This window comes from Culicoides brevitarsis, chromosome 2 (assembly GCF_036172545.1).
Source record: "Culicoides brevitarsis isolate CSIRO-B50_1 chromosome 2, AGI_CSIRO_Cbre_v1, whole genome shotgun sequence".
Classification (NCBI taxonomy): Eukaryota; Metazoa; Arthropoda; class Insecta; order Diptera; family Ceratopogonidae; genus Culicoides; species Culicoides brevitarsis.
The window spans coordinates 29895494-29919257 of NC_087086.1; the positions used below are offsets into that span (position 1 = coordinate 29895494).

At 27.8% G+C, this 23764-nt stretch overlaps 2 protein-coding genes across 3 annotated transcripts; one reads left to right on the forward strand and one right to left on the reverse strand.

Moving 5' to 3' along the window:
* Positions 1–1447: 1447 nt before the first annotated feature.
* On the forward strand, positions 1448–8792 carry LOC134831420 (tetraspanin-9). The gene is made up of 4 exons (XM_063845147.1): positions 1448–1700; positions 7333–7521; positions 7579–7974; positions 8331–8792. Exons 1-4 carry the CDS (start codon positions 1635–1637, stop codon positions 8592–8594), a joined length of 915 nt encoding a protein of 304 aa, XP_063701217.1. The 5' UTR covers positions 1448–1634; the 3' UTR covers positions 8595–8792.
* A 2172-nt stretch (positions 8793–10964) lies between these two features.
* On the reverse strand, positions 10965–23456 carry LOC134832528 (TRPL translocation defect protein 14). 2 transcript variants are annotated; one of them, XM_063846587.1, is made up of 11 exons: positions 22704–23456; positions 22125–22192; positions 21791–21828; positions 20252–20289; positions 17183–17329; positions 13895–14023; positions 13701–13837; positions 13423–13636; positions 13032–13362; positions 12052–12233; positions 10965–11343 (listed from the first exon to the last, which is right to left on the reverse strand). In XM_063846587.1, exons 1-11 carry the CDS (start codon positions 22798–22800, stop codon positions 11249–11251), a joined length of 1476 nt encoding a protein of 491 aa, XP_063702657.1. In that variant the 5' UTR covers positions 22801–23456; the 3' UTR covers positions 10965–11248. The 2 variants fall into 2 exon arrangements, with proteins under 2 accessions (XP_063702657.1, XP_063702658.1); XM_063846588.1 differs by lacking the exon at positions 17183–17329 and having other exon boundaries at positions 10969–11343; positions 22704–23455.
* Between the last annotated feature and the right edge of the window lie 308 nt (positions 23457–23764).

Here is a 23764-nt window from a genome sequence, read left to right on the forward strand (position 1 = left end):
TCATTATTTGTAATAATAAATATGTAAAAATTGTAACTAAAAAAAAAACATTTGAAAGGAAATTAATGGAAAAAATGATACAATGAAAATAAAATATTAAAAAAAAAATAAATATTGCTGTGTCAATAAAATATAGAAATTTATAACTATGAAAATTGTTGTTTATTTTTTTTTCTTTACAGAGGTGGTAAAAGTTTTTTTTTTGGGATACAAAATCATTTCCCAAAAAAATTAAATTTACAATTTTTTACTTCAAAATAATGAAAAAAAAAAACCTAAATTAAGTCAATTTTGTAAATTTTTTAAAAAAGTTAAATTTTCAAATTGTAAATTTTCCCAAATTTTCTCTTGAAAATTTTAAATTTCTTTATGATTTTTGTAAATTTTCCGAAAACGAGGTTCCTGCAATTTTTCCACAACCGTCTTTAAATTTTTTAAATGTTAAATTTTTAACTTAAGATTAGGCCGCTCCAAATTTTTTTTGAACTTTTTGTCCCATGCCGTTTTTTGGTCTTATTTCATATTTTTCCAAGGAATTTCCTTAAATTTTTTTAAAAATTTCAATTTTTAATAATTTTTGTATAAAAATTAAACAAAAACACTTATTGAAATTTTTTTCATCAATTTAAAAATATTTTTCAAAATTTTTTGACAGTTATTTTTACGATTTTTTTTTTTTGTATAAAAAAATTTTATATATAAATTATATGCATATTATACACATATTATATAATATATATATTGTACATAATAAACATATAATATAGAAAAAAGTAATTTTAAAAACATTTTTTTTGTGATAAGGTTCCTGAAAAAATAAAATTTCATTAAATTTGCTTGTTTTGGATGAATTGGAATGAATTTTAAGCTTTTTAAGATTTTTTTAATGTTAAGTATTTCTTTTTTTAACATTTTGTTGGTGATAAAGTTCCTGAAAAAAATAAAATTTTATTAAATTTGCTTGGTTTGAATTAGTTAGAACAATTGTTAAGCTAGTTTTTAAATGTTAAGTAGTTCGTTTAGTCAAATTTTGTTGTAATTCAAAGGATTTTAATATTTTTCTCGGATATTTTCCTTTAAATTCCTCTTGTTCCCTCTCTAATACAATTCACCACGTGAGTAACCGAACAGCCACCTGTATCACCTTCACCTTATTATAAATATTTGTTATTATTATGGTGAGTATTCTTTATTCATTTTTACCACAAACACTTCATTCACTCGACTCTACTACAAGTACTTCACTTCACTTTACATCAAACCGCGTTCATTTTGGTCTTTTTGTTTTTTTTACACTTTAAAATTTTAAACACTCACACAACCAAAGCCACACATTGGAATATGTAAATTCTGTTCACACACAACGACGTGTCGTTTTTTTGGAAAACTAGTCTGCCGCTTTGTACGCGATTCCAATTCGTTTCAGTCAGTCTGTGAGTTACTTGCGTACGAGTCGGAGTAAGATGTGCGCGTTGCACTTAGCTAAAAGTCAAATAATTCGATGACCTGTTTTATACATTGTTGAACTTTTGAGTACAAAAAGGAATTTTCGGAATGTTTTCTTATTAGAAAATAAAAAAAAATACAAATTTAGTGATTTTAAGGATGCGAAAAACAAAGAATCTGCGTAAAAGATGAAATTAGCAACAAAAATTAAATGTTTGAAATATCTAGTATATGCCTATATAATATTGCTGACGGTGAGTACTCGTTTTTACAATAAATGGCTAGACAACCACCATCATTGTCGACTTGCAAGAAACAACAGTTTTAACATATATCATGAGGAATATTAAAGTAATTGAATTAGTGGAAATGTGCTAAAAAAACAGCTAAAACTAATGAAAAACTAATAATTAAAAAAATTATCGGGCAAACACGCAGCAAGTTCATTATACCAACTTCACATAGTGGTTTCAGTTGATAAAGTTAATAAAAATTTCATTTACATGTATTCAGGTAACACAAAAGCACGTACTTGTGGGTCAGAAACAAGAGAACTTCATTTATTGAATTTAAATGAATTGTATTGTTTTCGAAAAAAAGTGATTTTAATTGATTTACGTCGAAAAATGTCTTTTGAAGGTTAACGAAAAGGCGACAAAGAAATCTAAACATTAGATAACACAAATATTATACTTTGGTGTACCTACTTAATGAATGTACATATATCTAAAGTTATGCAGTGGTTTCCTGACACTTTTTTTTAAATAAAATACAGAAACAATTATCTATTATTATTGTCAGTATATTGTTGTATAACATAGATAGATAGCCATATTTGAAGATTATTTTGAAAAGATATTTAAAAAAAATACTTCGAAATGGGTTTCTTATCTAGTTCATGTTGATTGTATAGTGCCATAAAAGTGATTCAAAATAAGGTGAATCAACGACCTGACATGGATCGAATGACGGAGCATTGAAGCGATGAGCTCGTAGTTTCTTAATGAATAAGTGATATTTGATATATTGAACAGTGGCAAATTATTGAAGTGGATTTTTTGAGAAAGTTACTCGAAATTATATTGATTTCCGATTACTTAGTGATAAATGAAAAAACTTCGATAATATGATCAATTGATGCAAATGTTTTTCTGTGCTTCTTAAATTTTCGTCTAAAAGTCACAATTTTAAAAATTTCATTGGCTCTTTAAAGAAAGTCTAAATTTGTATAGAATTTAGATTAAAAACCTTGGAATATTTATATTAATGTCATTTAAGACTATTGACCCTTCCAGTGGGAAATTTGGGCCTTTTTTACACCGTCAGAGTCTAAAAAAAAGTCCTTAAAAGGTTTCTTAACAGTTTTCCAACTTTATGTAGTTTTTTTTAGACAAAAAATTTTTAGAAGAATGAAAATTGGAGTAAATTAAATATTTATGGCTCAATAGTTCAATTTTAACACGAAAATTCAACTTTTGAGCTCATTTATATTTTTCTATCGAAAATATAGAAATTTTTGACAGCAAATCATAAATTTTACTCAAATTTTCATTCTTCTAAAAAAAAGTTTCGAATAAACTACACTATAAAAAATCCATGTCTCGCAAGCCTGAAAATTTGCGAGACATGACGCGAGACACCGCGAGACACGGCGCGAGACATGGTGCGAGACACGATGCGAGACACCGTAAAAATTTTGTAAATTCGAAAAATTGATGAAAACATAAGTTTTTTCTTGAATTTTTGATTTTTTATGACGTCAATGTATTTTTGGAAGTCAAAAATGTAATTTGCGATGCCAAAAAAGGTTGATTTTGTTCAATTTTATCAAAAAATCTCTAAAAATTGTCAAAAACCAGTTTTTATGAGGAAATTTTGTGTTTTGACGCTTCCTTTGACTATTTCTAATCATAATCCATCAAAAAAGTTTTTAAAAAATTGAAAAATATTGAAAATTAAAAATTTTATCTCCCCCAAATTTCTTGTCCTGGTGTCTCGCACCATGTCTCGCACCGTGTCTCGCGCCGTGTCTCGCGGTGTCTCGCAAATGAAAGCTTGCGAGACACCGTGCGAGACATGGATTTCTTATAGTGTACAAAAAGTTGAAAAACTGTTAAAAAATCTTTAAAGGGCTTTTATTTGAGACTCTGAGGGTCTAAAAAGGGCCAAATGCCCCAAATTTCCCACGGGGCTCTGAAATTGATGAATTTGTAAATTTTTACTTGGTTTGGATTAATAAGATATAATAAGCCTTAAAACACCTGAAATACAAAAATAAATTATTAAATGATTCAATTTTTGAATGTTGGCGCCAAATTAATTTGATGAGAAACCATTCTTGAATTAATTTTCTATTCTATGTAAAGAAGGTTCATCACGCAATGTTCTGAGAAGTTATTTGCACTCAAAATCACGAATTTCTTCGTTTTTTCTATTAACTTTGATTGCTTTAATGAATATACCATATTTCTTTGAAAATCTGCATGAATCATTAGAAAGCACATATGCTTGAAGGCCAACAACGTTTTCTGGATAAGACAGACACATGTCAATCATTCGTTCTTATTTGTTATAAAAATGTACTTAATAACGCAGACTCCTTTAATTACTTCATTTTTTCACCATGAAGATCAATATCTATCTCATTTCATTCGCTTGCAACATTAGATCATGTTCCTTCTATAAATACCTTGCACTGTCTCGCTGCTCACGATCATTGCAACTAATGATATCCATTACAGTACATGACACTTTTACACCATATTAAATGAATGTTGTATGTTTATAAAAACATCATTTTTCATCTCAATCATTACTTGTAACTAATCTTCCGTATCGTCGTTCGTCGCTGCTGCGATATTTATAAATATTTTACTAAAAAATCGTCTTTCGCTCCTCATTTATTTACACAATGTTATTCTTTTTTCCATAAACAAAAATGCGAATCTGGCGAAATATGGATCATCCATCGCGTAAACTTGGACTCATATACACTCGCACTTTGCGGAAATCAAAAAACGAATTCTGGGTGTATCGTTCATGATTAATTAATTTAACAGTATTTTATGAGTAACAAAAATAAACATGTGGTATATCTTGTCTTAGACATTTTTAGAACTTTAGTAATACAATAATGGGTAATATTCACTACTTTTTTATTTCATCTTTTTATGTTGCCTGTCAATGTTCTCAAATGTTTATGATATTAACCTACTGTTTGCGTTGCGGAAATGTTAACGAACTAACGAGAGATGATATTGCGGTTTTGCGTTTACATTTGCAATGAGTTTTTGCAAAATTCTTGCATTCTAAGTGTAATTCTAAACATCTTTTTCTAAATTTAGTTTTAATGGGTGACGCAAGTGTTTGGAAGTGATTGACGTTTCTGACCTCAGAGACATGCTATATAAATCTATTCTGAGCGCGTAAAAGTTAAAACCATGGAATTAAGAGAAAAATTTAGTGACATTTGTCTTAGATACATATTTGAGTCATCAATTACCGAGATTACGATTGCCCCATACGTATACATTTACATGCCTAATTTAACGTTTCAAATGTATTTAAATTTCTTTGTGTTTCGTAATTCACTTTTCAATGAAGAATTCAATACATTTTATTTGATTTTTTTGTTTTGTTCTTGGATTAACTGACTGAATGAGTTCATATTGAAAATTAATGGAAAAAGGCATTTTTCAAAAGAACACAATGTTAGAAATAATGTCTTTGATGTATAGTTGAAAGGTTTTAATGTGAGCGCATTTTTGTTTTAAATATAGAAATAAATATCGACAATTACACGAATTTGATATTTTGATGAGAAATTTAAAAAAAAATTGAAGAGAGCTTAGAGAAATCATCTGTGATGTAAAAATTTTAACCCTCTGGCTTTTTTCGAGGTACATTGTTTTGTTTATCAAATGCAAGGTGTATTGCTTTTATATGCGTCATTAATACAAGGGATGTTTTTTACGAAATTTTCTTGGTTGAAACGATCGAGATTTACAACTTGCCTCTTCATAACTGCTTCAGATCTTTCATTTGTCAATTTTTTTTTTATTAAATCTTAGGTCGAATTGATTTTCAAAACGATATTTTCCTTCCATTTGAAGCCTTTTTTCCTAACTTTATTGGCAAAGACGGAGTTTTGCGAAGATTATGGATTTGGTCTCCTCTTTCAAGGTTATTGAAAAGTACTCGTCCAAGCCAATTTTCTTCCTAGGTACCAGGAATGGTTGTTTATTTTGATGAGTAGCTCTTCTGCTGCTTTTCTGCCTAATTTACTCTTTGCGTACTTTAATATCATGTGTACGAAATGTGCACAACACAGAAGTAGCCATGTGTAATCGTTTTTATTAATGCTCATATTTAGATACTTTATTAAAAAGTCCATTCATTCCCTTACAAGCACTGTTCATGAGCGCAGCTGACATATCAATTTTTATCGGCTTTATAATTTTGCGCTCCTTTTCATACAATGATTTGAAACATATTTTGTGCTGATCATTTCCATGAGCACTACAGGGATTTTATTTACTGTCGTTGTCATAATTGCGCATCTAAACCAAGGCGGTAAATATGTTTAAGTTGCAGAAGATCAGAAATATTTTCATTAAGTCTTCGTTACTTCTGTTTTTTAACTGGTCTGAAAACATGTATAATTTTCCGGCTTACGAGAATTTTGCTAACAAACGGGCATTGCTATCTGCTCTTGGCTTTTAAGGTTGCTATTGATGATAGGAATAACATAAGTACTTATAAGTTGGATTATACTTACCTTTTAATTGTGTTTCCGATATCAAGTTTGTATTTTCAAACAGAGTCTTAGCTTTATGATATAAGGCACTTTTAACCATATCCTAAAATCCATAAACAAAATGTATCTACAATTTGATTCTACTCTACATTAAACAGACAGACATTTGCCTAAACCAATTTATCCCAAATTTCCCCAAATGAAATCTCGAAAACAACAACACATAGGATGACTAAGAAAATGAAAAAAAAAATTTTTTTTTTCAGACTGCATTTTCATTTGTTTGTGTATAATATATCTGTTTAATTATGTCTCTCACACTGCGTTGTATGTACAAATCAACGTCGTAACGTTACACTAATGAGATTTCAAAGTAAACAAAGAATTGTATGATGATAGTACTACTATTGTGCAACGCCTCAGTTTATGACTTTTTTCATCGTGATGGATTTTGATCGACGATGAAACGGAAAGAACAAAGGGAAAAAACATCAAAAAAACTTTTGTTCTTTCATTATCGAAAAATTTTCTTTTTTCAAAAATCAAAACTATCTAATTTCTCAAAAGATTTTTCTTGATGTCACGCATGCATCGCGCCAACAGGTGTCATGTCATCATATCATGTAATAATTATTCTTACCGAGAAAAATCAGTCAACACCTTAGTTTTTTTTTTCAGCTTCTGTTTTGCTAGTTTATATTGTAAATCAGAACTTAACCTTGAATTGAGTATTATGACACAATAAGTTATTAGTTTTATTTTATGCGCATATAGAACAAGTAGAATAAAAAAAAAGTCGCGAATTTTGAAATCTGTTCCCACAACTGACACTTTGTGATTATCGTTGTGCAATATTATTATTGTCTTATGGCGCAGACAGGAGTTCACTACAAGTACTTTGAAGATTTTTTTTTGTATTTCAAAGAACTCGAGTCATAATTTTTGTTTCTTTGTCAGTCTTTAACGACTGTTGGAGGGTCTTAGATGTCTTGTTACATTAAAGATTTCTTAGACAAATAAACAGAAAAAAATGTTATCTTTAAAGTTGTTGTTTCTTGCGTTCGCTTTTTGTGTAAGATATGACTTTTTCAGTACCTTAAGTAATTTTTTTGAATTTTTATCGTTTTTAGATTGTCGGAGCATGTCAGATCGTGATCGGAGGGGGACTTATCTACATGCATATGCGCTACAAGTCAATCACATATGATGCATTTTATTGGCCTGCCATTATTTTACTCCTTTCGGGACCAGCTGTCTTTCTCTTATCTTGGTTTGGCTGGAATGCAGCTGCAAAAAAGCATCGTTCTTACCTGACAGTTGTAAGTAAATCCTATTTTTCATCAAAAATTTTTTTATCCTGATAAATTTTCTTTTAGTTCAGTGTCGGCTTAGTCGCGTTACTTTGCGTGCAGTTCTGGATTTGCGGATATGCCGTGTCAGTTCGAGAATCTCTGCCCTCCGCTGCCGAATATCAAATTTCCAATTCGTTCCATGAGTATTTCCGAAACCAAAGTGACACAAATCACATTTGGAATCGCCTTCAGACCGACATGAAATGCTGTGGGATCTTCGGTGTCATGGATTATCGTCATGCGTCGCAACGTGCTTCCCAACCAGCAATTCCATGGGCGTGTTGCAGTCAATCCGAGGATCCGCACGAGCCATTTTGCAAACATGTCTTCCAACGGGGATGTTTACAAGCGTTATCCGAGGACAATCGGAAGGGATTACTGATATGCGCGTTGACGGCAATCGCATGTGCCGTTCTACAGGTTAGTGATGGAAAAAAAATTTTCTTAATGAACGTTTTTCTGTGTGGATTGATGCTGTTTACATGTTAGCGCGCTTGTCAAACATTTAAAAATAAACGTGGAACATTAACAATGCATCACTTTTTGTCGTCGTCGTCGTGCGTTTGTGATGATATTATTTAACCGAATTAGAAACAAAAATAAATTCCAACAGCTGCATCGACCGCGCACGCTAATGTCTCTCGGAGTTTTGATTGCCGCGAGATTTATGGCTCTCATACATTTCCTCTGGCCTCTCTTAATTTATTTATCGCATTCGACATGAAATAATGACACACAAAAACGGTAAATTATATTTTCCATTCATTAAATTTCAGAGTTTCGGATTGTTCTGTGCCATTCAACTGGTTATTTTGCTCGGAAGAACGACGAGTTTTGATGTTGAGCGACGCGAAGGCAGTGCACCGGCACGAACGATGGAACGGAGAGAGCAGAAAGAGTTGACGCCGCTCGCTAGTTCGCCATCGAGGAAGAAGGCGCCGCCATTGCCTGTGGGAATTCCTGTTTTACCTCCAACTGCAGGCGAGAAAAGTCATTACAAGAGTAAAATGGAAATCGAAAAAGAGAGAAATGGCAGTTAAACTGCCGATAAAAAAATTTTTTTTATACGAAATCACGTGCTTCCAACGATTAGAAAGGAACAATAATTTTTAAAAAATAGTAATTTTACATGAAAATTTTGCATTTTACGTCGAATTATCACACAAACTTTAGTACTTAGATGTAAGTTATTTTATAAAAAAAAAAATTTAGATACTTAAAAATTTTTTTTTACTTAAATTTTGTACTTAGAGAATGTAAATAACGTTCATTTTGCTTTCTTTTATTATATTTAGGAATTAAAATTTATTATACGAATAAATTAAAAAAATATTAAATTTATTTTTTTTTATTTTTGCTTTAAAAGAAAATTATTTGTACGCTAAAAGAAGAAATTCAGATAAAAATAATACATTTTTAGGTGAGAATATTTTTACAAAAAAAATAATTTAAAAATTTAAAAATATTAAATAATTAATGAATTATTATTATTTTTTATTAAAAAATAAAATTATTTATTAATTTTTTAAAATTATAAAATTATTTTTTTTTTAAATTTATTTTTTTGAAAATTAAATTAAATTGATTGAAATTAAATTAATGAAAAAAATTAATTTATTAAGTTAATTTTTTTATTAAAAAATATTTTTTTCAAACGATACTTTTTTTTATTTAAAATTAAGTTAAATTAATTATTAAAATATTAATTATTTTTTTAAAATTAAATTTTAATTAAATTAGTTAAAATTAAATTAAGTTATTTTTTTATTAAAAAATATTTTTTTCAAATTAAATTTAAAAATAAAAAAAATTAAATAAATTATTTTTTAAAATTATTAATTATTTTTTTAAATACAACTTTTTGAAAATTTAATTAAATTAATTGAAACTCAATTAATAAAAAAAATAATTTAAAAAATTAAACTTTTGAACAAAAATAATTTTTTAAACATTAAATCAATAACTTACCTTTTTATCATATTTTCCAATATTCAGCACAAAAATATAAATGAAGCTTCATTTATCGTATAATCCGTAAAAAAATAACAACACACATATTTTTTTTTCTTTCCGTGTTTATCTGAATTGTAAACATTTTTATCGCCAGGATCTGTTTTTTCATTTATTTTTCATAATAATGATTTTTTCAACATTCTTTTTTTTCACAATATTATTAAAAGTTACAATTTTTCCTCAATAATAAGAATAATAATAATGACATTTTTGCACCACTTTACAATTTTTTTTTTATTACTTTTTAAAACATTTATACATATTAAATATGTATGATCAAAATTTTGAAAACATGATATATTGGTAGGACTTATCACATTTATAAAGTTTTTAAATTTATTTTTATTGTTTTTGCGTCTTTTAAAGTGCACAATAATATGCAACAAAAACATCGAAAATCCATCAAAAAGTTCTTTTCTAGATAGAGGTCGTGTTTCTACTAAAATTTTATAATTATTTTTTATTTTTACTCAATAGTAGTTGTTTTCGTAATAAGTAGGTATACAAAGTTACTTTTTTTATAATCTTATATAATGATATATTTTTTTCTTTTTATTATTATTTTTATTACTTTATTTTTTTGCAGCAAATAGAAACTTGGTTGGTTTTGGCTTTACAATTACATCGTTTGTTTCCCGTATATTTTTATTGGTTTCGGTTTTTTTTTATAATTTTCTGGTCTGAATCGGTGAAATATTTTTTTTTCATCATCTTTCACAATAAACACCGATTTTTTGTATATATTTTTACTTTTTATTAAGAAAAGCGTATTAAAGTAGTTGTAAGGCTTTATTAAAGATAAATATATATTTTATATTTTCATGAATGTAGATGATGAGAAAAATTAAAAACTTGTACTCTACTCTTCGACCATCAATTACATTCCAGAAATTGACTCGAAATGACTAACTTTTTATTATTTTTTTAGACAAATAGATTTTTTTTTGCTTTGCTTTAAGTACAATTGAGACCTGATCAGATTTCTATATATTTAATAATATAATGTAATGATGTAAATGTATTTTATGATGAAAAAACGAGGTCTCACAATCACATACTAAATGTTTAAAATGTCTAATGATTTAAGCATATCCTTAATACTAGTTACCATTCAAGAATCTTGAACACAAGAATGAACAAGCTTGAATTTTATTATAAAATGTATAACTTATACGAAAAAAAAACACAAAAAAATCACACTTAAAATAAAAAATAAAGTGAATGGCAAAACAAAATGACTTTTTTTAATATAAATTTTTAAATTTTATATATAAAACATATATTTTTTGTAATAATAATATCTTTAGAGATCTAATTTTTTTATTGTATATAATATAATATATAATAATAATGATTTATGAATCCAAAAAATATTTTTTTATTAATTTAATGATGAGCGAAAGCTAAAAATGTGCAATATTTAAGCAATTTTTTAATTTATTTTTTTATATATAAATATATATAATTGATTCTTATGTTTATTATTAATAATAATAGTGATGATAACTAAGCGAGCACGTAAATATTAATATTTTATTTTTAAATTATTAATTTTTTCGTGCTCGCTCACAATATTAACAATATTATTTATACATAATCAAAAATAATAATAAAATTTATTGAAAAAAAAAATTAAAAATAATAAAACTGCAGGATGCGATCAATTAAACAACAAAAAAAGTTAAGCTTTACCATTCACATATTTTTTGGAGTGACCGTTCTGATGCTTCTGCTTCAGATCAGTGATGATATCAGTGGTTTTGTCCCCAAAGTGGTCTATGTCATTAAATTTTATGAAAAAAAATAAATAAATATATTTTTTTTAAATTGTAAAAAAAGTTTCAACCAATTATGATGTTGCCAAAAATGCATTATTATATTAGGCCAAATGAGGTGTGTGTGCGTTTTTTTGTGCGGATTATGGAAAAAAGAGAAAAATACAAAACAAATTTCATTTTTAATATTATTTTTATAAAAAAAATGTATAATTATAATATATAAAGATATTTTTATATGATGAGATTTTTTTGTTAAAATCTAAATGGATGACTTGATTTTTTTTTTTTTAATTAAAATTTGATGAAAGTGATGAAGTACAAGGGTTACATTTATAAATTTCTAACATTAATATTATTTTTTATTACTAATGATTTGATAATAAAAAGGATAGACACCTATAATAATATATAATAGTATAAGTAGCATGCAATAGTGGTAAAATTTCTAACAACGTTTCTGGACGTGTGGCTTTAAAAGTTATTTTTTTGGAAGAAATCGCCATGATGAGTGTTTTGTGTGTGAAAGTGGGTTCATTAAGTGGGTTTCGTTTCTTTTTTTTTTAGAAAAAACTTTTTTTTTTCATGTCGCGACGACAAAACAACAGCTGGTTATTAGTAGCGCAAGTTTAGGATGAGTCATGATCATCTTCGGAATTAACTCCGGACGTACTAGGTGTTACCTGTGTGCATTTACAAATTTGCTTACCATGCAACGAATAGCAGAATTTCTTCGTATTGCTCCAGTCTTCCTTGAGCGACAAGTTATACATTGAATAATCGGGGCAACCGGTAACTTCTTTGACAATGTTCAAGAACTTTGGCAAGCTATTGTTCAAGGCGTCGCCATCCAACGAGGTGTAGGTCTCCAAAAGCATCAGTCCCTTGCATCTACGGAAGAAAAAAAATAATTTTGATTGAAAAAAAAAATTATTTTTTAATTTGTAATAATTTTAATTGAAAAAAAATTTTCAGGTCGAAAAAAAAATATCAAAAGTTTTTTTGATTTCATGAATTTTTAATAAATTAGGATGAAAATTTAACGAAAATTTATAAATTTATTATAGAAAAGTACAAATTTTATTAAAAAATTTAAAGATTTTATATTTTTTTAATATTTTAATTTAAAAAAAATTCTGAAAAATTAATATTTTTTTACAAAATTTAATATTTTTCACAAAAATTGCTTAATAACCAAAAAAAACTAAACTAAATTGAAAAACTTAATATTTTTAACTAAAAAATTAACATTATACATTTAAAGTTAAATATTTTTAATTAAAAATTGAACACTTTTTATTTTAAAAATTATTTATTACTAAAATTGATCAATTTTTACTAAAAGTAGAAAATTTTTAGTGAAGAAATGAACAATTTTAATAAAAATTTACTATAAATTGCACATTTTTAATAAAAAAAATAAAATTTTCATAAAAATATTAGGATTTTGTAGAAAAAATTGAACTCAAAATGTGAAAAAGTAAAAAAAATATTGACTTTGAACTGATTTTAACAGAAATTTTTATAATTTTAAAAAAATTGTTGGTCAAAAATTCGCTAAAACTTGAACAAATTCTTACTTTCAGGATATCAGATACAACAAAATGCTTCAAAATCTTTTAAAACTTCGAAATAAGAGGAAATCGAAAGCATTTCCGATAATTTTTCCGCTCAAAGGAAATTACTCACCTCGGATGACTCGGCTCCTGATAGATATCAAGTTGAAAGTATTGATTGTTCACGAGGAAACAACGACGCTTCTTGAAAATTGTAAAGTGGGCATCGTCACGCTGACTCAAAATATTCAGATAATCACGATGCGTCAATTGTGTCTTCACCTCGATCGATTGCCCGTGCAAATGGGGTCGACGCAACGTGTGAATGTAGCTGTAGTGCCCATTTTGACCGCGTTTACGCAATCTGGCTTGCGCCTTCATGCCAGCTGACTGCAAATAATTGTGAACCACCTCGAAGTCTTGGAAAGGCGGAAATTCTGCGTCAGACGGTAATGGTCCAGCAACTAAAAAAAATTGAAAAAATTAATAAAAAATAATTTTTGACAGGAAATGATGAAATTTACCGAGAAATTTGAGTTTACGCGAAGTGGTTTTAAGCCGATCTCCCGTATCAATACCCAATTTTTGGCAAACACACTCAATCATGCGATTCATCTTATGCTCAAAATCTGTTGAATTATCCATGACATCGAAGTACGGGTGACCAACCCAAGCAGCAGCTGATTTGTAGTCGAGTTCACGTGCCAAAACTACGCCTTCCGAGCGACATGCGTGGTCCTAAAATAAAAAATTGACAAAAATTCATTAAAAATTTTAATTTTTTATAATTTCAGTGACTCACCTCCGTCGAATAAAACTCCTCGGCACCATTTGCAGCAGATACCATGTGCACAATTTGATTGTAACGATTATCACGCAGGTCAATGGTGTTCCATTTGTTGCTGGACATCATTTTTTCCCATTTCTCTTTGGAAATGTCTGCAAAAATTCATGTCGCACAAATCTTCGTGGCACTTTTCATCGCAAATTACTTACATGCACTGGCATCCATGACACCACGATCGCAAATAATCAAACAATTCCGCTTGCAAGTGCGTCCCAACTCGAAGTACGTGTTCTCAATCTGGATCATTGTGTGAATTAAATTCTCCTGGAACTTGTAAGCTGCAGAAAAAACCAAAAATTAGCCGAAAATCGATACAACGAGTATCGAGCAACATTTTTAGTAGCTTGAAACGTGCGCAATTTCATGACCCGACCCGGATGATCCGTCATTTGGCTCAAAATTCGCTAATTTTTTTGGTCTGTCAAGGTCACGTTTGTCAATTATTATCTTGTATTTGCACACGGTGCACAAAAATTCCGCGCATACATGAAGACGACGACGACGACGACACGTTACTCAAATATTATTAAAAGAATTAATCAGCAGACACATGAGGAGCGAGCGATATAAACATGATAAATTATTATTATTGTTAGGAAAAAAAAATTATTTTAATGATGGACATTCATTACTTAAATAACTAAATGCCAGCACAAAATAAACAAAAGGAAAGAGTCACGTTCTGCCATGATGATCGGATTTGCTCTGGAAATGGATGCCATGTGCCTCTGTCGTCACACCAAAAGCAAATTAATGAAATGTGCAAACAATGAAAGTGCATTTTTGGTGCCAATTACAGTTAATTTTGTTGTTTATGGTCGCAATTTGCCAAGCAATTACCGATGGTTTTGTGAGAAAATTGACCATTCGTGCAAAAGAATGTTGAAAAGAGACACGTGTGACACAGATTTCAACAGAAAAAAATGTAAAAATATAACAAAAAGTTTTTTTTTTGACATGTGGCATGCGGAAGTGATCATATTTTTTTAAATTTTATATTTTTGTGCTAATTTTCTTTAAAGGTCTCATTATGAAAAAGGTGAAAAACCTTTAAATATTTCATTTTTTCCGGATTTTTTCGTAAATTCACTCATCAATATTGTATATTTTTGTTTAAACTGCCAAAAAATTTTCAAAAACATTAAAAAATTTATTGTTCTAGAACATTTTTAAATGTTTAAAAAAATATTTTTTATGAACATTTTTTATTTTTTCATAAATTTCTATTATCGATGCTTTATGTTTTTGTTAAAAGTACAAAAAATTGAATAATTATCGACCTATATTATTTTTTATGTTCGAAAAAATAATTTTTTATGAAAATTTTTCACATTTTTCATAAATTTATTCATCAATTTTACATTTACTTGTTCTTACAGCAAAAAAAAATCAAAAAGAATAAAAATTATTGTCAAAAAAATATTTTTTCATAAAATTTTAAATTTTTTCTTATTCTAATTTTTAAAATTTTTCTAGATTATTTTTTCACGTGCAAAAAAAATAATTTTTTATGAATTTTTTTCATATTTTTCATAATTTACTCATCAACTTTACATTTAGGCCGCTCCAAATGAAAATCAAAAATAAAGTCCAAAATTTTTTAAAATAAAATGGGGGGGGGGGGGGCAAAATAAAAAAAAATTTTAAATACTTATTTTCATACAAAATGACAAAATTTTAGCAATTTTTGATCGTTGATCAACATTTTTGTTGTTTTTTAATAATCTTCTTTGAAACTTTTAAATTAAAAATTGATTTAAGATCATTTTAAGTTAAAAATTGAAAAATTAAAATTTCATAAAAAATAACTGTCAAAAAAATTTGAAAAAAAAATTCAGTAATTTTATGAAAAATTTTTTTAGAGAAGAAAATTAAAGTTAAAATATGATTTTCAAAACAAAAATTAAAATAATTGAAAATTTTTTATAAATTTTTTTGAAAATGTCTTGAAAAATTATGAAAATACATTATTATTGATCTATATTATTTTTTATGCTCGAAAAAAATAATTTTTTACTCAAATTAATAAATTTACTCAAAAATTTTATATTTATTTTTTCTAACTGCCAAAATATTTTTTAAAAAATATTAAAAATAATTCAATTTAAATTCAAAAAAATATTTTTTATTAAAATTTTAAATTTTTCTCATCGATTTTCTATATTTTGGTTTTAACTGCCAAAAGATGTACAAAAAATTTAAAAATTATTTTTCTAGATCATTTTTTGACGTGCAAAAAAATAATTTTTTATGAATTTTTTTCATATTTTTCATAAATTACTTATCAATTTTACATTTATTTTAAAAAAAAATAACAAAAAAATTAAAAATGATTGTTCTAGATCATTTTTCATGTAAAGAAAAATATTTTCTATGAAAAAATGAACATGTGTGCACATAAAAATTTGCAAATTCATCGTCTTATGACATATGAACCACCTTAAAGTTCAAAAAAGTCAACAAAAATCACTTTTTTAAAAATAATTTTGGCATTAATTGCAAAAATTCGGTCAATTTTCTCACAAAATAATTAACAGCTGTTGACTTAAACTCATTAAAAAGCTATAAATTAATAAATTTCTTTTCTTTTAGAGGTCTTGAAAGGTTAATATTAACTAAAATTTAAGCTTGGATGCCAAAATCTTACATTTTACGAAGCCTTTTGGCTCATTAACTAAAAATTTAGCTTAAATTAAGAACTTTAGAAATCCCAAAATTGCTAAAAATTCCTAAAAATTTCGAAATTTTCATTAAAATTCTCATAAATCACCCTCTTTCCTGTCCATCACTTTGAATTTGGCAACAATACCTCGTTCTCAGTATTACTTGGCTTTGTAGTCAAGCCCATCGTGTCAAGACTTGATAAATTAGTTTACCCACTTTTATTATATTTTGTCTTTGCAAACAACTGAGACGCGAGAAAAAAGTAGAACATTGCTGCAACATTTGTTAATTAGGTGCAAAATTGTTGTTTTCATTCATGAAATTCAATTTTTTGCAAAAAATTTTCAATTCTTGGCGCAAAATTGAAGTCCAGTCACACGACACGTTGCACGGAAGTAATCCACGCGCCTTTCCAAAGCAATTGTAATAATTATTTGTTATGATGACGTCGTACAATTGTTCGATTGCACGGCATTATATGACAAATAAATCAAATTATCTAGATAAAAGTCGCTCGTTGCACGTGACATTGCTTAGATAATGCGCGCGGAATTTCTCTCACAGTCCAACACAGGGTCTGACCTTGTTTTTTTTTTGAAGGGCGATCGTTTGTGCGTGGGCGTGCATTTTGTGTAGTTTGTACGACGAAAAAAAATAAACAAAAGATCATGTGCCGGCAAAAATTTCGTGTGTGGTGGTTTTAGGAACAAAAAAAAAGCGAAAAACTACATCACAAAGGAAAAAAATGGAAAATTTCAGAGGTCCGAACTCACCCTCAGCTTTGGTCGGCTTGTTTGCTTTGACGGAAGCCGTCAAACATCGCGGACAAGATGCTGTTTGGTCTTCGCTACCGTGATCGGGCACCCCATTTTTGATGTCTTTTGCGAGGCTCTTTGTACTTTGGCTACGTTTTTTGGCAGCTGATACGCAAATGTTTTAAATTTAATTTTTTTTTTGTTTTTTTTTTCATTATTATTAGACACAATCATATTATTAGTAGTAGCAAAGTATTTAAATAAGAGAAAATGAGAGAGAGAGAGACATCATCAATCTTGTTTTTATTTGCAAAGCAAGCATTAATGAACAAATTTGACAACAACTAGACACTCTCGGATGTGCGAGCGAAAAAAAATTAATTTTTGGCTTAAAAAACTAAAAAGAAAGTGAAAATGAGGCGATTTTTTGAATGAATTTTACGAGCAAGTGACACGTTTGCCCTTCGTGTGAATGAACCAACGCGCCAAAAAAGAAACCATCGATGACCGATAAATGTCATGAAACAGTTTTTTGTTTGTTTCTTTATCTTGTTTATCAATTCGAGGACAATTATACTAACGAAGCAGAGTGATCTTTTGACATCTCTTGTGTCATTTTTGTGTATTCTTAATATAATAATAAAATAAAAATAATAAACATTGCGTGCTATTTTAGTATTTGAACATGTCTTTTGGCGTGATGTCAATTATTTTGTCGTTCTCTTTTTTTTTGTTATTTAGTTTTTTTCGTATTGTCGAAGCAAAACAAAATAACTTGAGACATTAGCTATGCATAAGCAATGAAGAAGACGTTTTTTGTTTATTGGTTTGTTTGTTTGTCAAATTTTTTTTGCGGGAAGTGGATATTTGGGCAGAAATTAGTGATAAGGGGAGTTTTTTGGAGTTTGTCTAACTGGAAAAGTTAAAGCAAAAAACTCGAAATTATTTTCAAAGAATTTTAGGAATTTATAATTTTTTTTTTTAATAAATTTTATATCAAAAAATTTATTTCTTAATTATTTTTATCGAACTTCGGCAAAATTAAAAAAAAATAATTTATTTTTCTTGAAATTCTGTTAAAATTTTTCAAAATATTTTTTTTGTTGTTTTTTTTTAGTTTTTTTTTTTTTTAATTTTTTTAGTAAATAAGACTTTCATATAATTTTTATAGTACTTTTTGATCAAATTTTGTAAAAAAAACGTTAAAATATGAAAAAAAAAACTTTAAAAGAAGTTCAGCCTTTTTTTAGAATTATCATTTAAATAAGCATCATTTTCTTTATTAAAAGTGCTTAAATTGTAAAAATATTCTAAACTTAAGAAACTCTAAAAGGCGTGGAATAATTTTCTCAGTTAAAATTTTGATGAAATTATGATGGATATTTAAGTACTGGCAGCAAATCGGTTAAAAAAATACAAAAAAAAAATTTGAGAAAAATTAATTATTAAATTAAATTTAATTCAAGCTAATAAAAATATGCTTATTTTTTTAAATAATTTAATTTAATTAATTTATTAAATTTAATTTTTATTTAATTTAATTTTTGACAAATTTTCATCAATTTTTTTCATTTTATTTAAATTTCATATTTTAACCCTGAAGGTTTTTCAAGAAAATAATTTTACCTTCATGAAAAAAAGTTACGAAAAATTAAAATTTCATTTGTTTTATATTTTGAAATTGTTTTTAAAATAAAATTAAAAGGTCGGCATATTTGCATAAAAATTCAACTTTCTTCTACAAAGTTGTCTTAATGGATTCTTGAGAATATTTTTTCTGAGAAGATCATTCAGTATTTTTCTTAATTATTCTCCATTTATCGAATCCGAGAAACGTATATTCTTTTTAAATTGAGAGCTTTATTACAAGTATAAAAGTATATTTTATTTATGGATAAATTATAACTTTTTTTAAAATAATAACATTTTTAATATAAATAAATAATTTAAAAATAATAAATTAAAACTTTATTCATAAAACATTTTTTTTATTTTTTAATAAATATTTTTTTTTTGTTTTTCAAAAAAATTAAATCAAAATTTAAAAAACAAATTTAATTTAAAAAAGCGCTTTAATAATTTTTTTCTACCATTGACTTTTAAAACCCCTCAAAAAATTCTCATTAAAAAATTAATAAATAAAAAAAGTTTTCGTTTAAATACAAAAAAAAAAAATCGATTCCCCAAAGTGGTACACTCGAAAAAAAATGTTAGTCAAACACAAAAATTTTTAATGGCTGTAATAATAAAAGTAATCGCAATGAAATATGAAATGTTTAACAAATAAACTAAAATTACAACTAGTTTTAATTAACATGATACCACGCGAGAGCTTGAACATTGACGATAACGTCAAAAGGTGAATGTCGTTATTATGGCTTCGTTCACGAGTCAATTTTCAATGTTAATTAGATAAATTGCGACGATTCCGAAATATTCTATTCCGCACTACAAACAAGAAAAAAAAATGAATTTCGTGTCTATTACACCGTAAATAAATAAAAGTAAATTATCTTTTCCTTCATCATTATCATTCGTCGAATCGATAATTCGTTTTTTTTTTCTCTGTGTGTTTCTCTCTTGAGCAGTCATGGAAATGTTGTCAAGTCCGTACATTTGTCATGTTTGTTGTCCTTGAATTATTTAATATTACCCCCTTTTCCACATTCATTTGCATAAAAAATAATATCAGTTTACGGCGTTTCATGAAGGAAAATGAAAAAGGAACAAACACGTGGCAGGAAATCGATAAAAAAATCTTCTTTTTCTTCTTCTCCGTTATCATCCAGATTAGATTTGATTTGCAGATTTACTTTGTTCCTCAGATGATGATGATAAGATGTGATTTTTTTTTGTTGTTAGTTAAATAATTTACAGAGATGATTATGATGACGCGTTACAAAGTACTAGGCGTCGTCATTTTTTTCGTATTTCTCTTCTAAAGTATTTAATTTAATAGCAACGGATGGCGAACAAGTGTGTAATAAAAAGCTACATGAAAAATATTGCCAGATACTTGGAATATTATGCAAAAAAATAAAATGTAAACAAATAACAGAAAAAAAATAAAAATTTAATTGTACTTACATTCTTCTTCGGTCAAGTCGGAGAATTTGATGCCACCGCTGAAAAAAAAATTAAATTAAAAATTAATCAATGAGGAAATTAGAAATTTTAAATTATTTCTTATCTCATAAAATTTGACTGTCGGAGTAAAAAAAAATGAGAGAGACGATAACAGAAAACGATTTAAAGTGGAATCTTATGGAATTGCAAACGAATGAAAAAAAAGGTCAAGGTTAAGAGCTTTTACTTTGTGCTATTTCATTTCAAAGTACGAACAACTGCGCAAAAAATTGCATGTAAAAGGATGCATTTGACACACAAAACGTTGACACAAAAAATTGAAGAGACCCTGAAAATGTCGTTTGTTTGCGAGCGATGTAATGAGGGGGAACTGTTGAATCTTGATATATTTTGTTGAATTTATTTTTTTTTTTTTTTTTAAGAAAGTTGAAGGTTTCGGAAAAGATATTGAAGAAAATTTATTCGTGCGATGCTCTTTTATGGCTTTCTTTTTAACAAAAATGTGTCACTTTAAATTTTATTTTAAAATTTTTTATCGATTTTTTTATAGAAAATTGTCAATAAAATTTTAATTTGATTTTTTTTAAGAAATTTTGATCAAAAATATTAAAATTTTATTTAAAATTAAAAAATAATTTAAAATTAAAAAATTGATCAAAAATCAATTTTGAAAAAAATTTATTAAAAAAAATTTATGGATTTTTTCTGAAATTTTGATACAAAAAAGTTACTTTTTATCAATGAAAATAATCCAAAAGGTGAATTTTAAAGTGAACTTTGCCTTTTGAACCCAAGATTTTAGTCTTTTTTGATTAAAATTTAAAAGATAACCTCAAAAGATAATCACAATTTTTTATAAAATCATGAGAAAAAAATTTTTTTATAATTTCTCACCAAATAATATTCAAAAATCATCAAAAAATTAATTTTTAAAGAAAAAAAAATTAAATTTCGACGATTTTTGAATATAAATTTTTGAAAAATTAAAAGCTGCTTCCGGAAACATGACTGAAGGTCAAAATTTAATTTTTTTTTTATCATTTTATGAAAGTTCTTTCTTAAAAAAATAAATTTTTAATACGAATAAATCCTTTACGGATCCAAAAATCGTCAATTCTTTAGAATTTCGTCTGTCAAATATAAATTTAATCCCCAATTCTCATCAAAAACGTCATTTTTTATCTCCTAATCCACTTTTACCTACTCAAACTCACACAAACAATGCCATTGTGCCCATCTAACCAACTTTTAATGAAATTTCTTTGTCTCTTCCCGAACAAAAACAGGTCACATTATCGCTGTAAACGTCATTCGCCGACGCAAATCACCGGTTTGATAAGTGGTTTATCGATAAAAATCACTTAATCCGCATTCAACAACACATACAAAGTCTAAAAAGTGCGTTTGACATGATAAAAAATTGAAATTGCGTCTCTCGTGTGACTTAATTTGACTTGGGTGGTGATGACATAACAGTTATTATCAAACAAGAACATCAAAGTGATTTATCGTACAAACAAAAAGTGTTCTTCTGCTTACCTCAAGAGAACGGTTGCTGTCTCAGGTACACGAAATACCTACAAAAGAGAAAAAAACGAAGAAATGTCATGTTAAGGTGAATTTTTGAAAAAAAAAAATTAATTAGATTAAAAATTATCGCTTTATGAGTGAGTTTGTCCGTCAATCAATCACAAAAGATGACAGATTATTGAACTTTTCGTATTGAAATCGATTGAAATCTAATCCGGAAAGGTGTGTCTACAAAGTTTCTACGGAATAGAGAGCCTTTGTGCACACAAAGAAGCTTATCATCTCATTTCATCATGTCTCAATATAAATAAAGACATGAGAAAACGTGATGTGTGATACATACCTTCCATCCAAGATTCTCGAAAAACGTACAAAGACGCGCCTGACCAGTCGTCTTGCCACCACATGGACCTGAAATGCACAGAAAAACGAAAAAAGGAGAGGAAATTAATCATTATTCGCTTGGAAATGGCCAATTACGTGTCCCAGTCTATTGAATCCCGTGAGACAAGCCAAAAAAGTAGCGAAACTGGCAACAATCCAAACGAAAAAATACAAGTTTCTTCTAGAGAAGCGAGTTCAAAGTAGAGGCGAAAAGAACCACAAAACGTTTTCATCATCAAATCATCATCGAAGCGAAATAAAATAAAATGAACGACAAAAATCGCCAATAAAATAGTATTTATCAACATCGTCAGAGACGCGAGAAAACATTCCGAGAATGAATGTATTTGTATTGTAACAAATAATAATAAAACCGCGTGGTTTTTGCTGTGCTACGCAGTTCATATGTAGAGCACCGCTGTGGTGATGACGTTAATGCAAAAAAAAAAAAAAGAAAATTATCGTTCAGGTTGTTGTGATTTTTGTCGACCAATTTCGCAAGTAGCTGATAATTTAACAAAAATATTTGAAAACTCACCTCCAGTCAAAACCAAACGGTAAACAACGGGGTTTTGGACCCCCTTTGCAACATCATCTTCATTCACCATGTTTGTCGTTTTAGGGACGTCCAGCATTCCTTCTGGACTGTGTTTGATTTTTGTTTCTTGTTCGTCCTTCGGTTTGATAAGATGCTTGCTTTTGCGATAACCGACGATTTTTTTTTTCGACAAAGTTATTAATAATAACAAATGCGATTAGACACACACTCCTCTCAGAATATTTTTAGTTCGACGACGACAACGACGACGACGTGTAAAGGTAATGCGGGGAAAATTTTATTTAGAAGAAAAGAGGTTAATTGTGTGTGTGTGTTGTTGAAAAAATATTTTTTCCTTGTCGAAAAATTTTTTTACTCCTTTTTTTGAATAATTAAAATTTTGCCGAGAATTTCCTTCCGTGTAAAGAAAATTCCCTTGTGACTGCTCGGTTCGCTTTCACACGACGACGATGAATTTAATTAATGACCGAATTTTGAAAAATTCAACAAATTTTGAGAGAAAAAAAAAAGAATTTTTTTTTTCGTGACTTTAAAAACTAAAAATTATTGATTGTCGCACACTGATATTTACACACATTTTCACTAAATAGACGAACTATTTAATTGATTTGAATTACGATAAATACTCGTCTCGCTCATAGTTGCAATTGAGGGTTTTTTTACTCAACAATTTTTTTTTTCACACGAATCGGAAAACACGATGCGCACGATGCGAGGCTCACAACTGTAATGTGGCCGTCAGCTGATGACAGTGATAAAGAAAGTTTCCGTCGCTAATTCGAGAAGCGGGGTAGGTGAGTGGATTTCAGGGGGAAATCCATAGTGACATGATGACCCTTTGGAAAGTGCGTCATGTGATGGAAAAGTTGATGAGGGATTTCATTCAGGTTTTCGTTAAACATTTTTCTTTCTTAACAAAAACTCAAAACTGCCAAAAAATAGAAACTTTCTTTTCTTTGAAATAGTTTAAAAACTCAAAACTCTTGCTCCAAATGGATAAAAATTTGTCAGAGGGCTCTAATTTATCATTTTTAATCATT

Bases quoted from the DNA above. Each gene is read 5' to 3' on its own strand.
- LOC134831420 (XM_063845147.1), top strand. From the start codon at position 1,635: ATGAAATTAGCAACAAAAATTAAATGTTTGAAATATCTAGTATATGCC. The intron at 7,522-7,578 runs GTAAGTAAATCC...ATTTTCTTTTAG, and splicing joins ATCGTTCTTACCTGACAGTT to TTCAGTGTCGGCTTAGTCGC. The intron at 7,975-8,330 runs GTTAGTGATGGA...ATTAAATTTCAG, and splicing joins TCGCATGTGCCGTTCTACAG to AGTTTCGGATTGTTCTGTGC.
- LOC134832528 (XM_063846587.1), bottom strand. From the start codon at position 22,800: ATGCTGGACGTCCCTAAAACGACAAACATGGTGAATGAAGATGATGTT. The intron at 21,829-22,124 runs GTATGTATCACA...TCTCTTTTGTAG, and splicing joins TCGAGAATCTTGGATGGAAG to GTATTTCGTGTACCTGAGAC. The intron at 11,344-12,051 runs GTAAGCAAATTT...TTAATGACATAG, and splicing joins ATTCTGCTATTCGTTGCATG to ACCACTTTGGGGACAAAACC.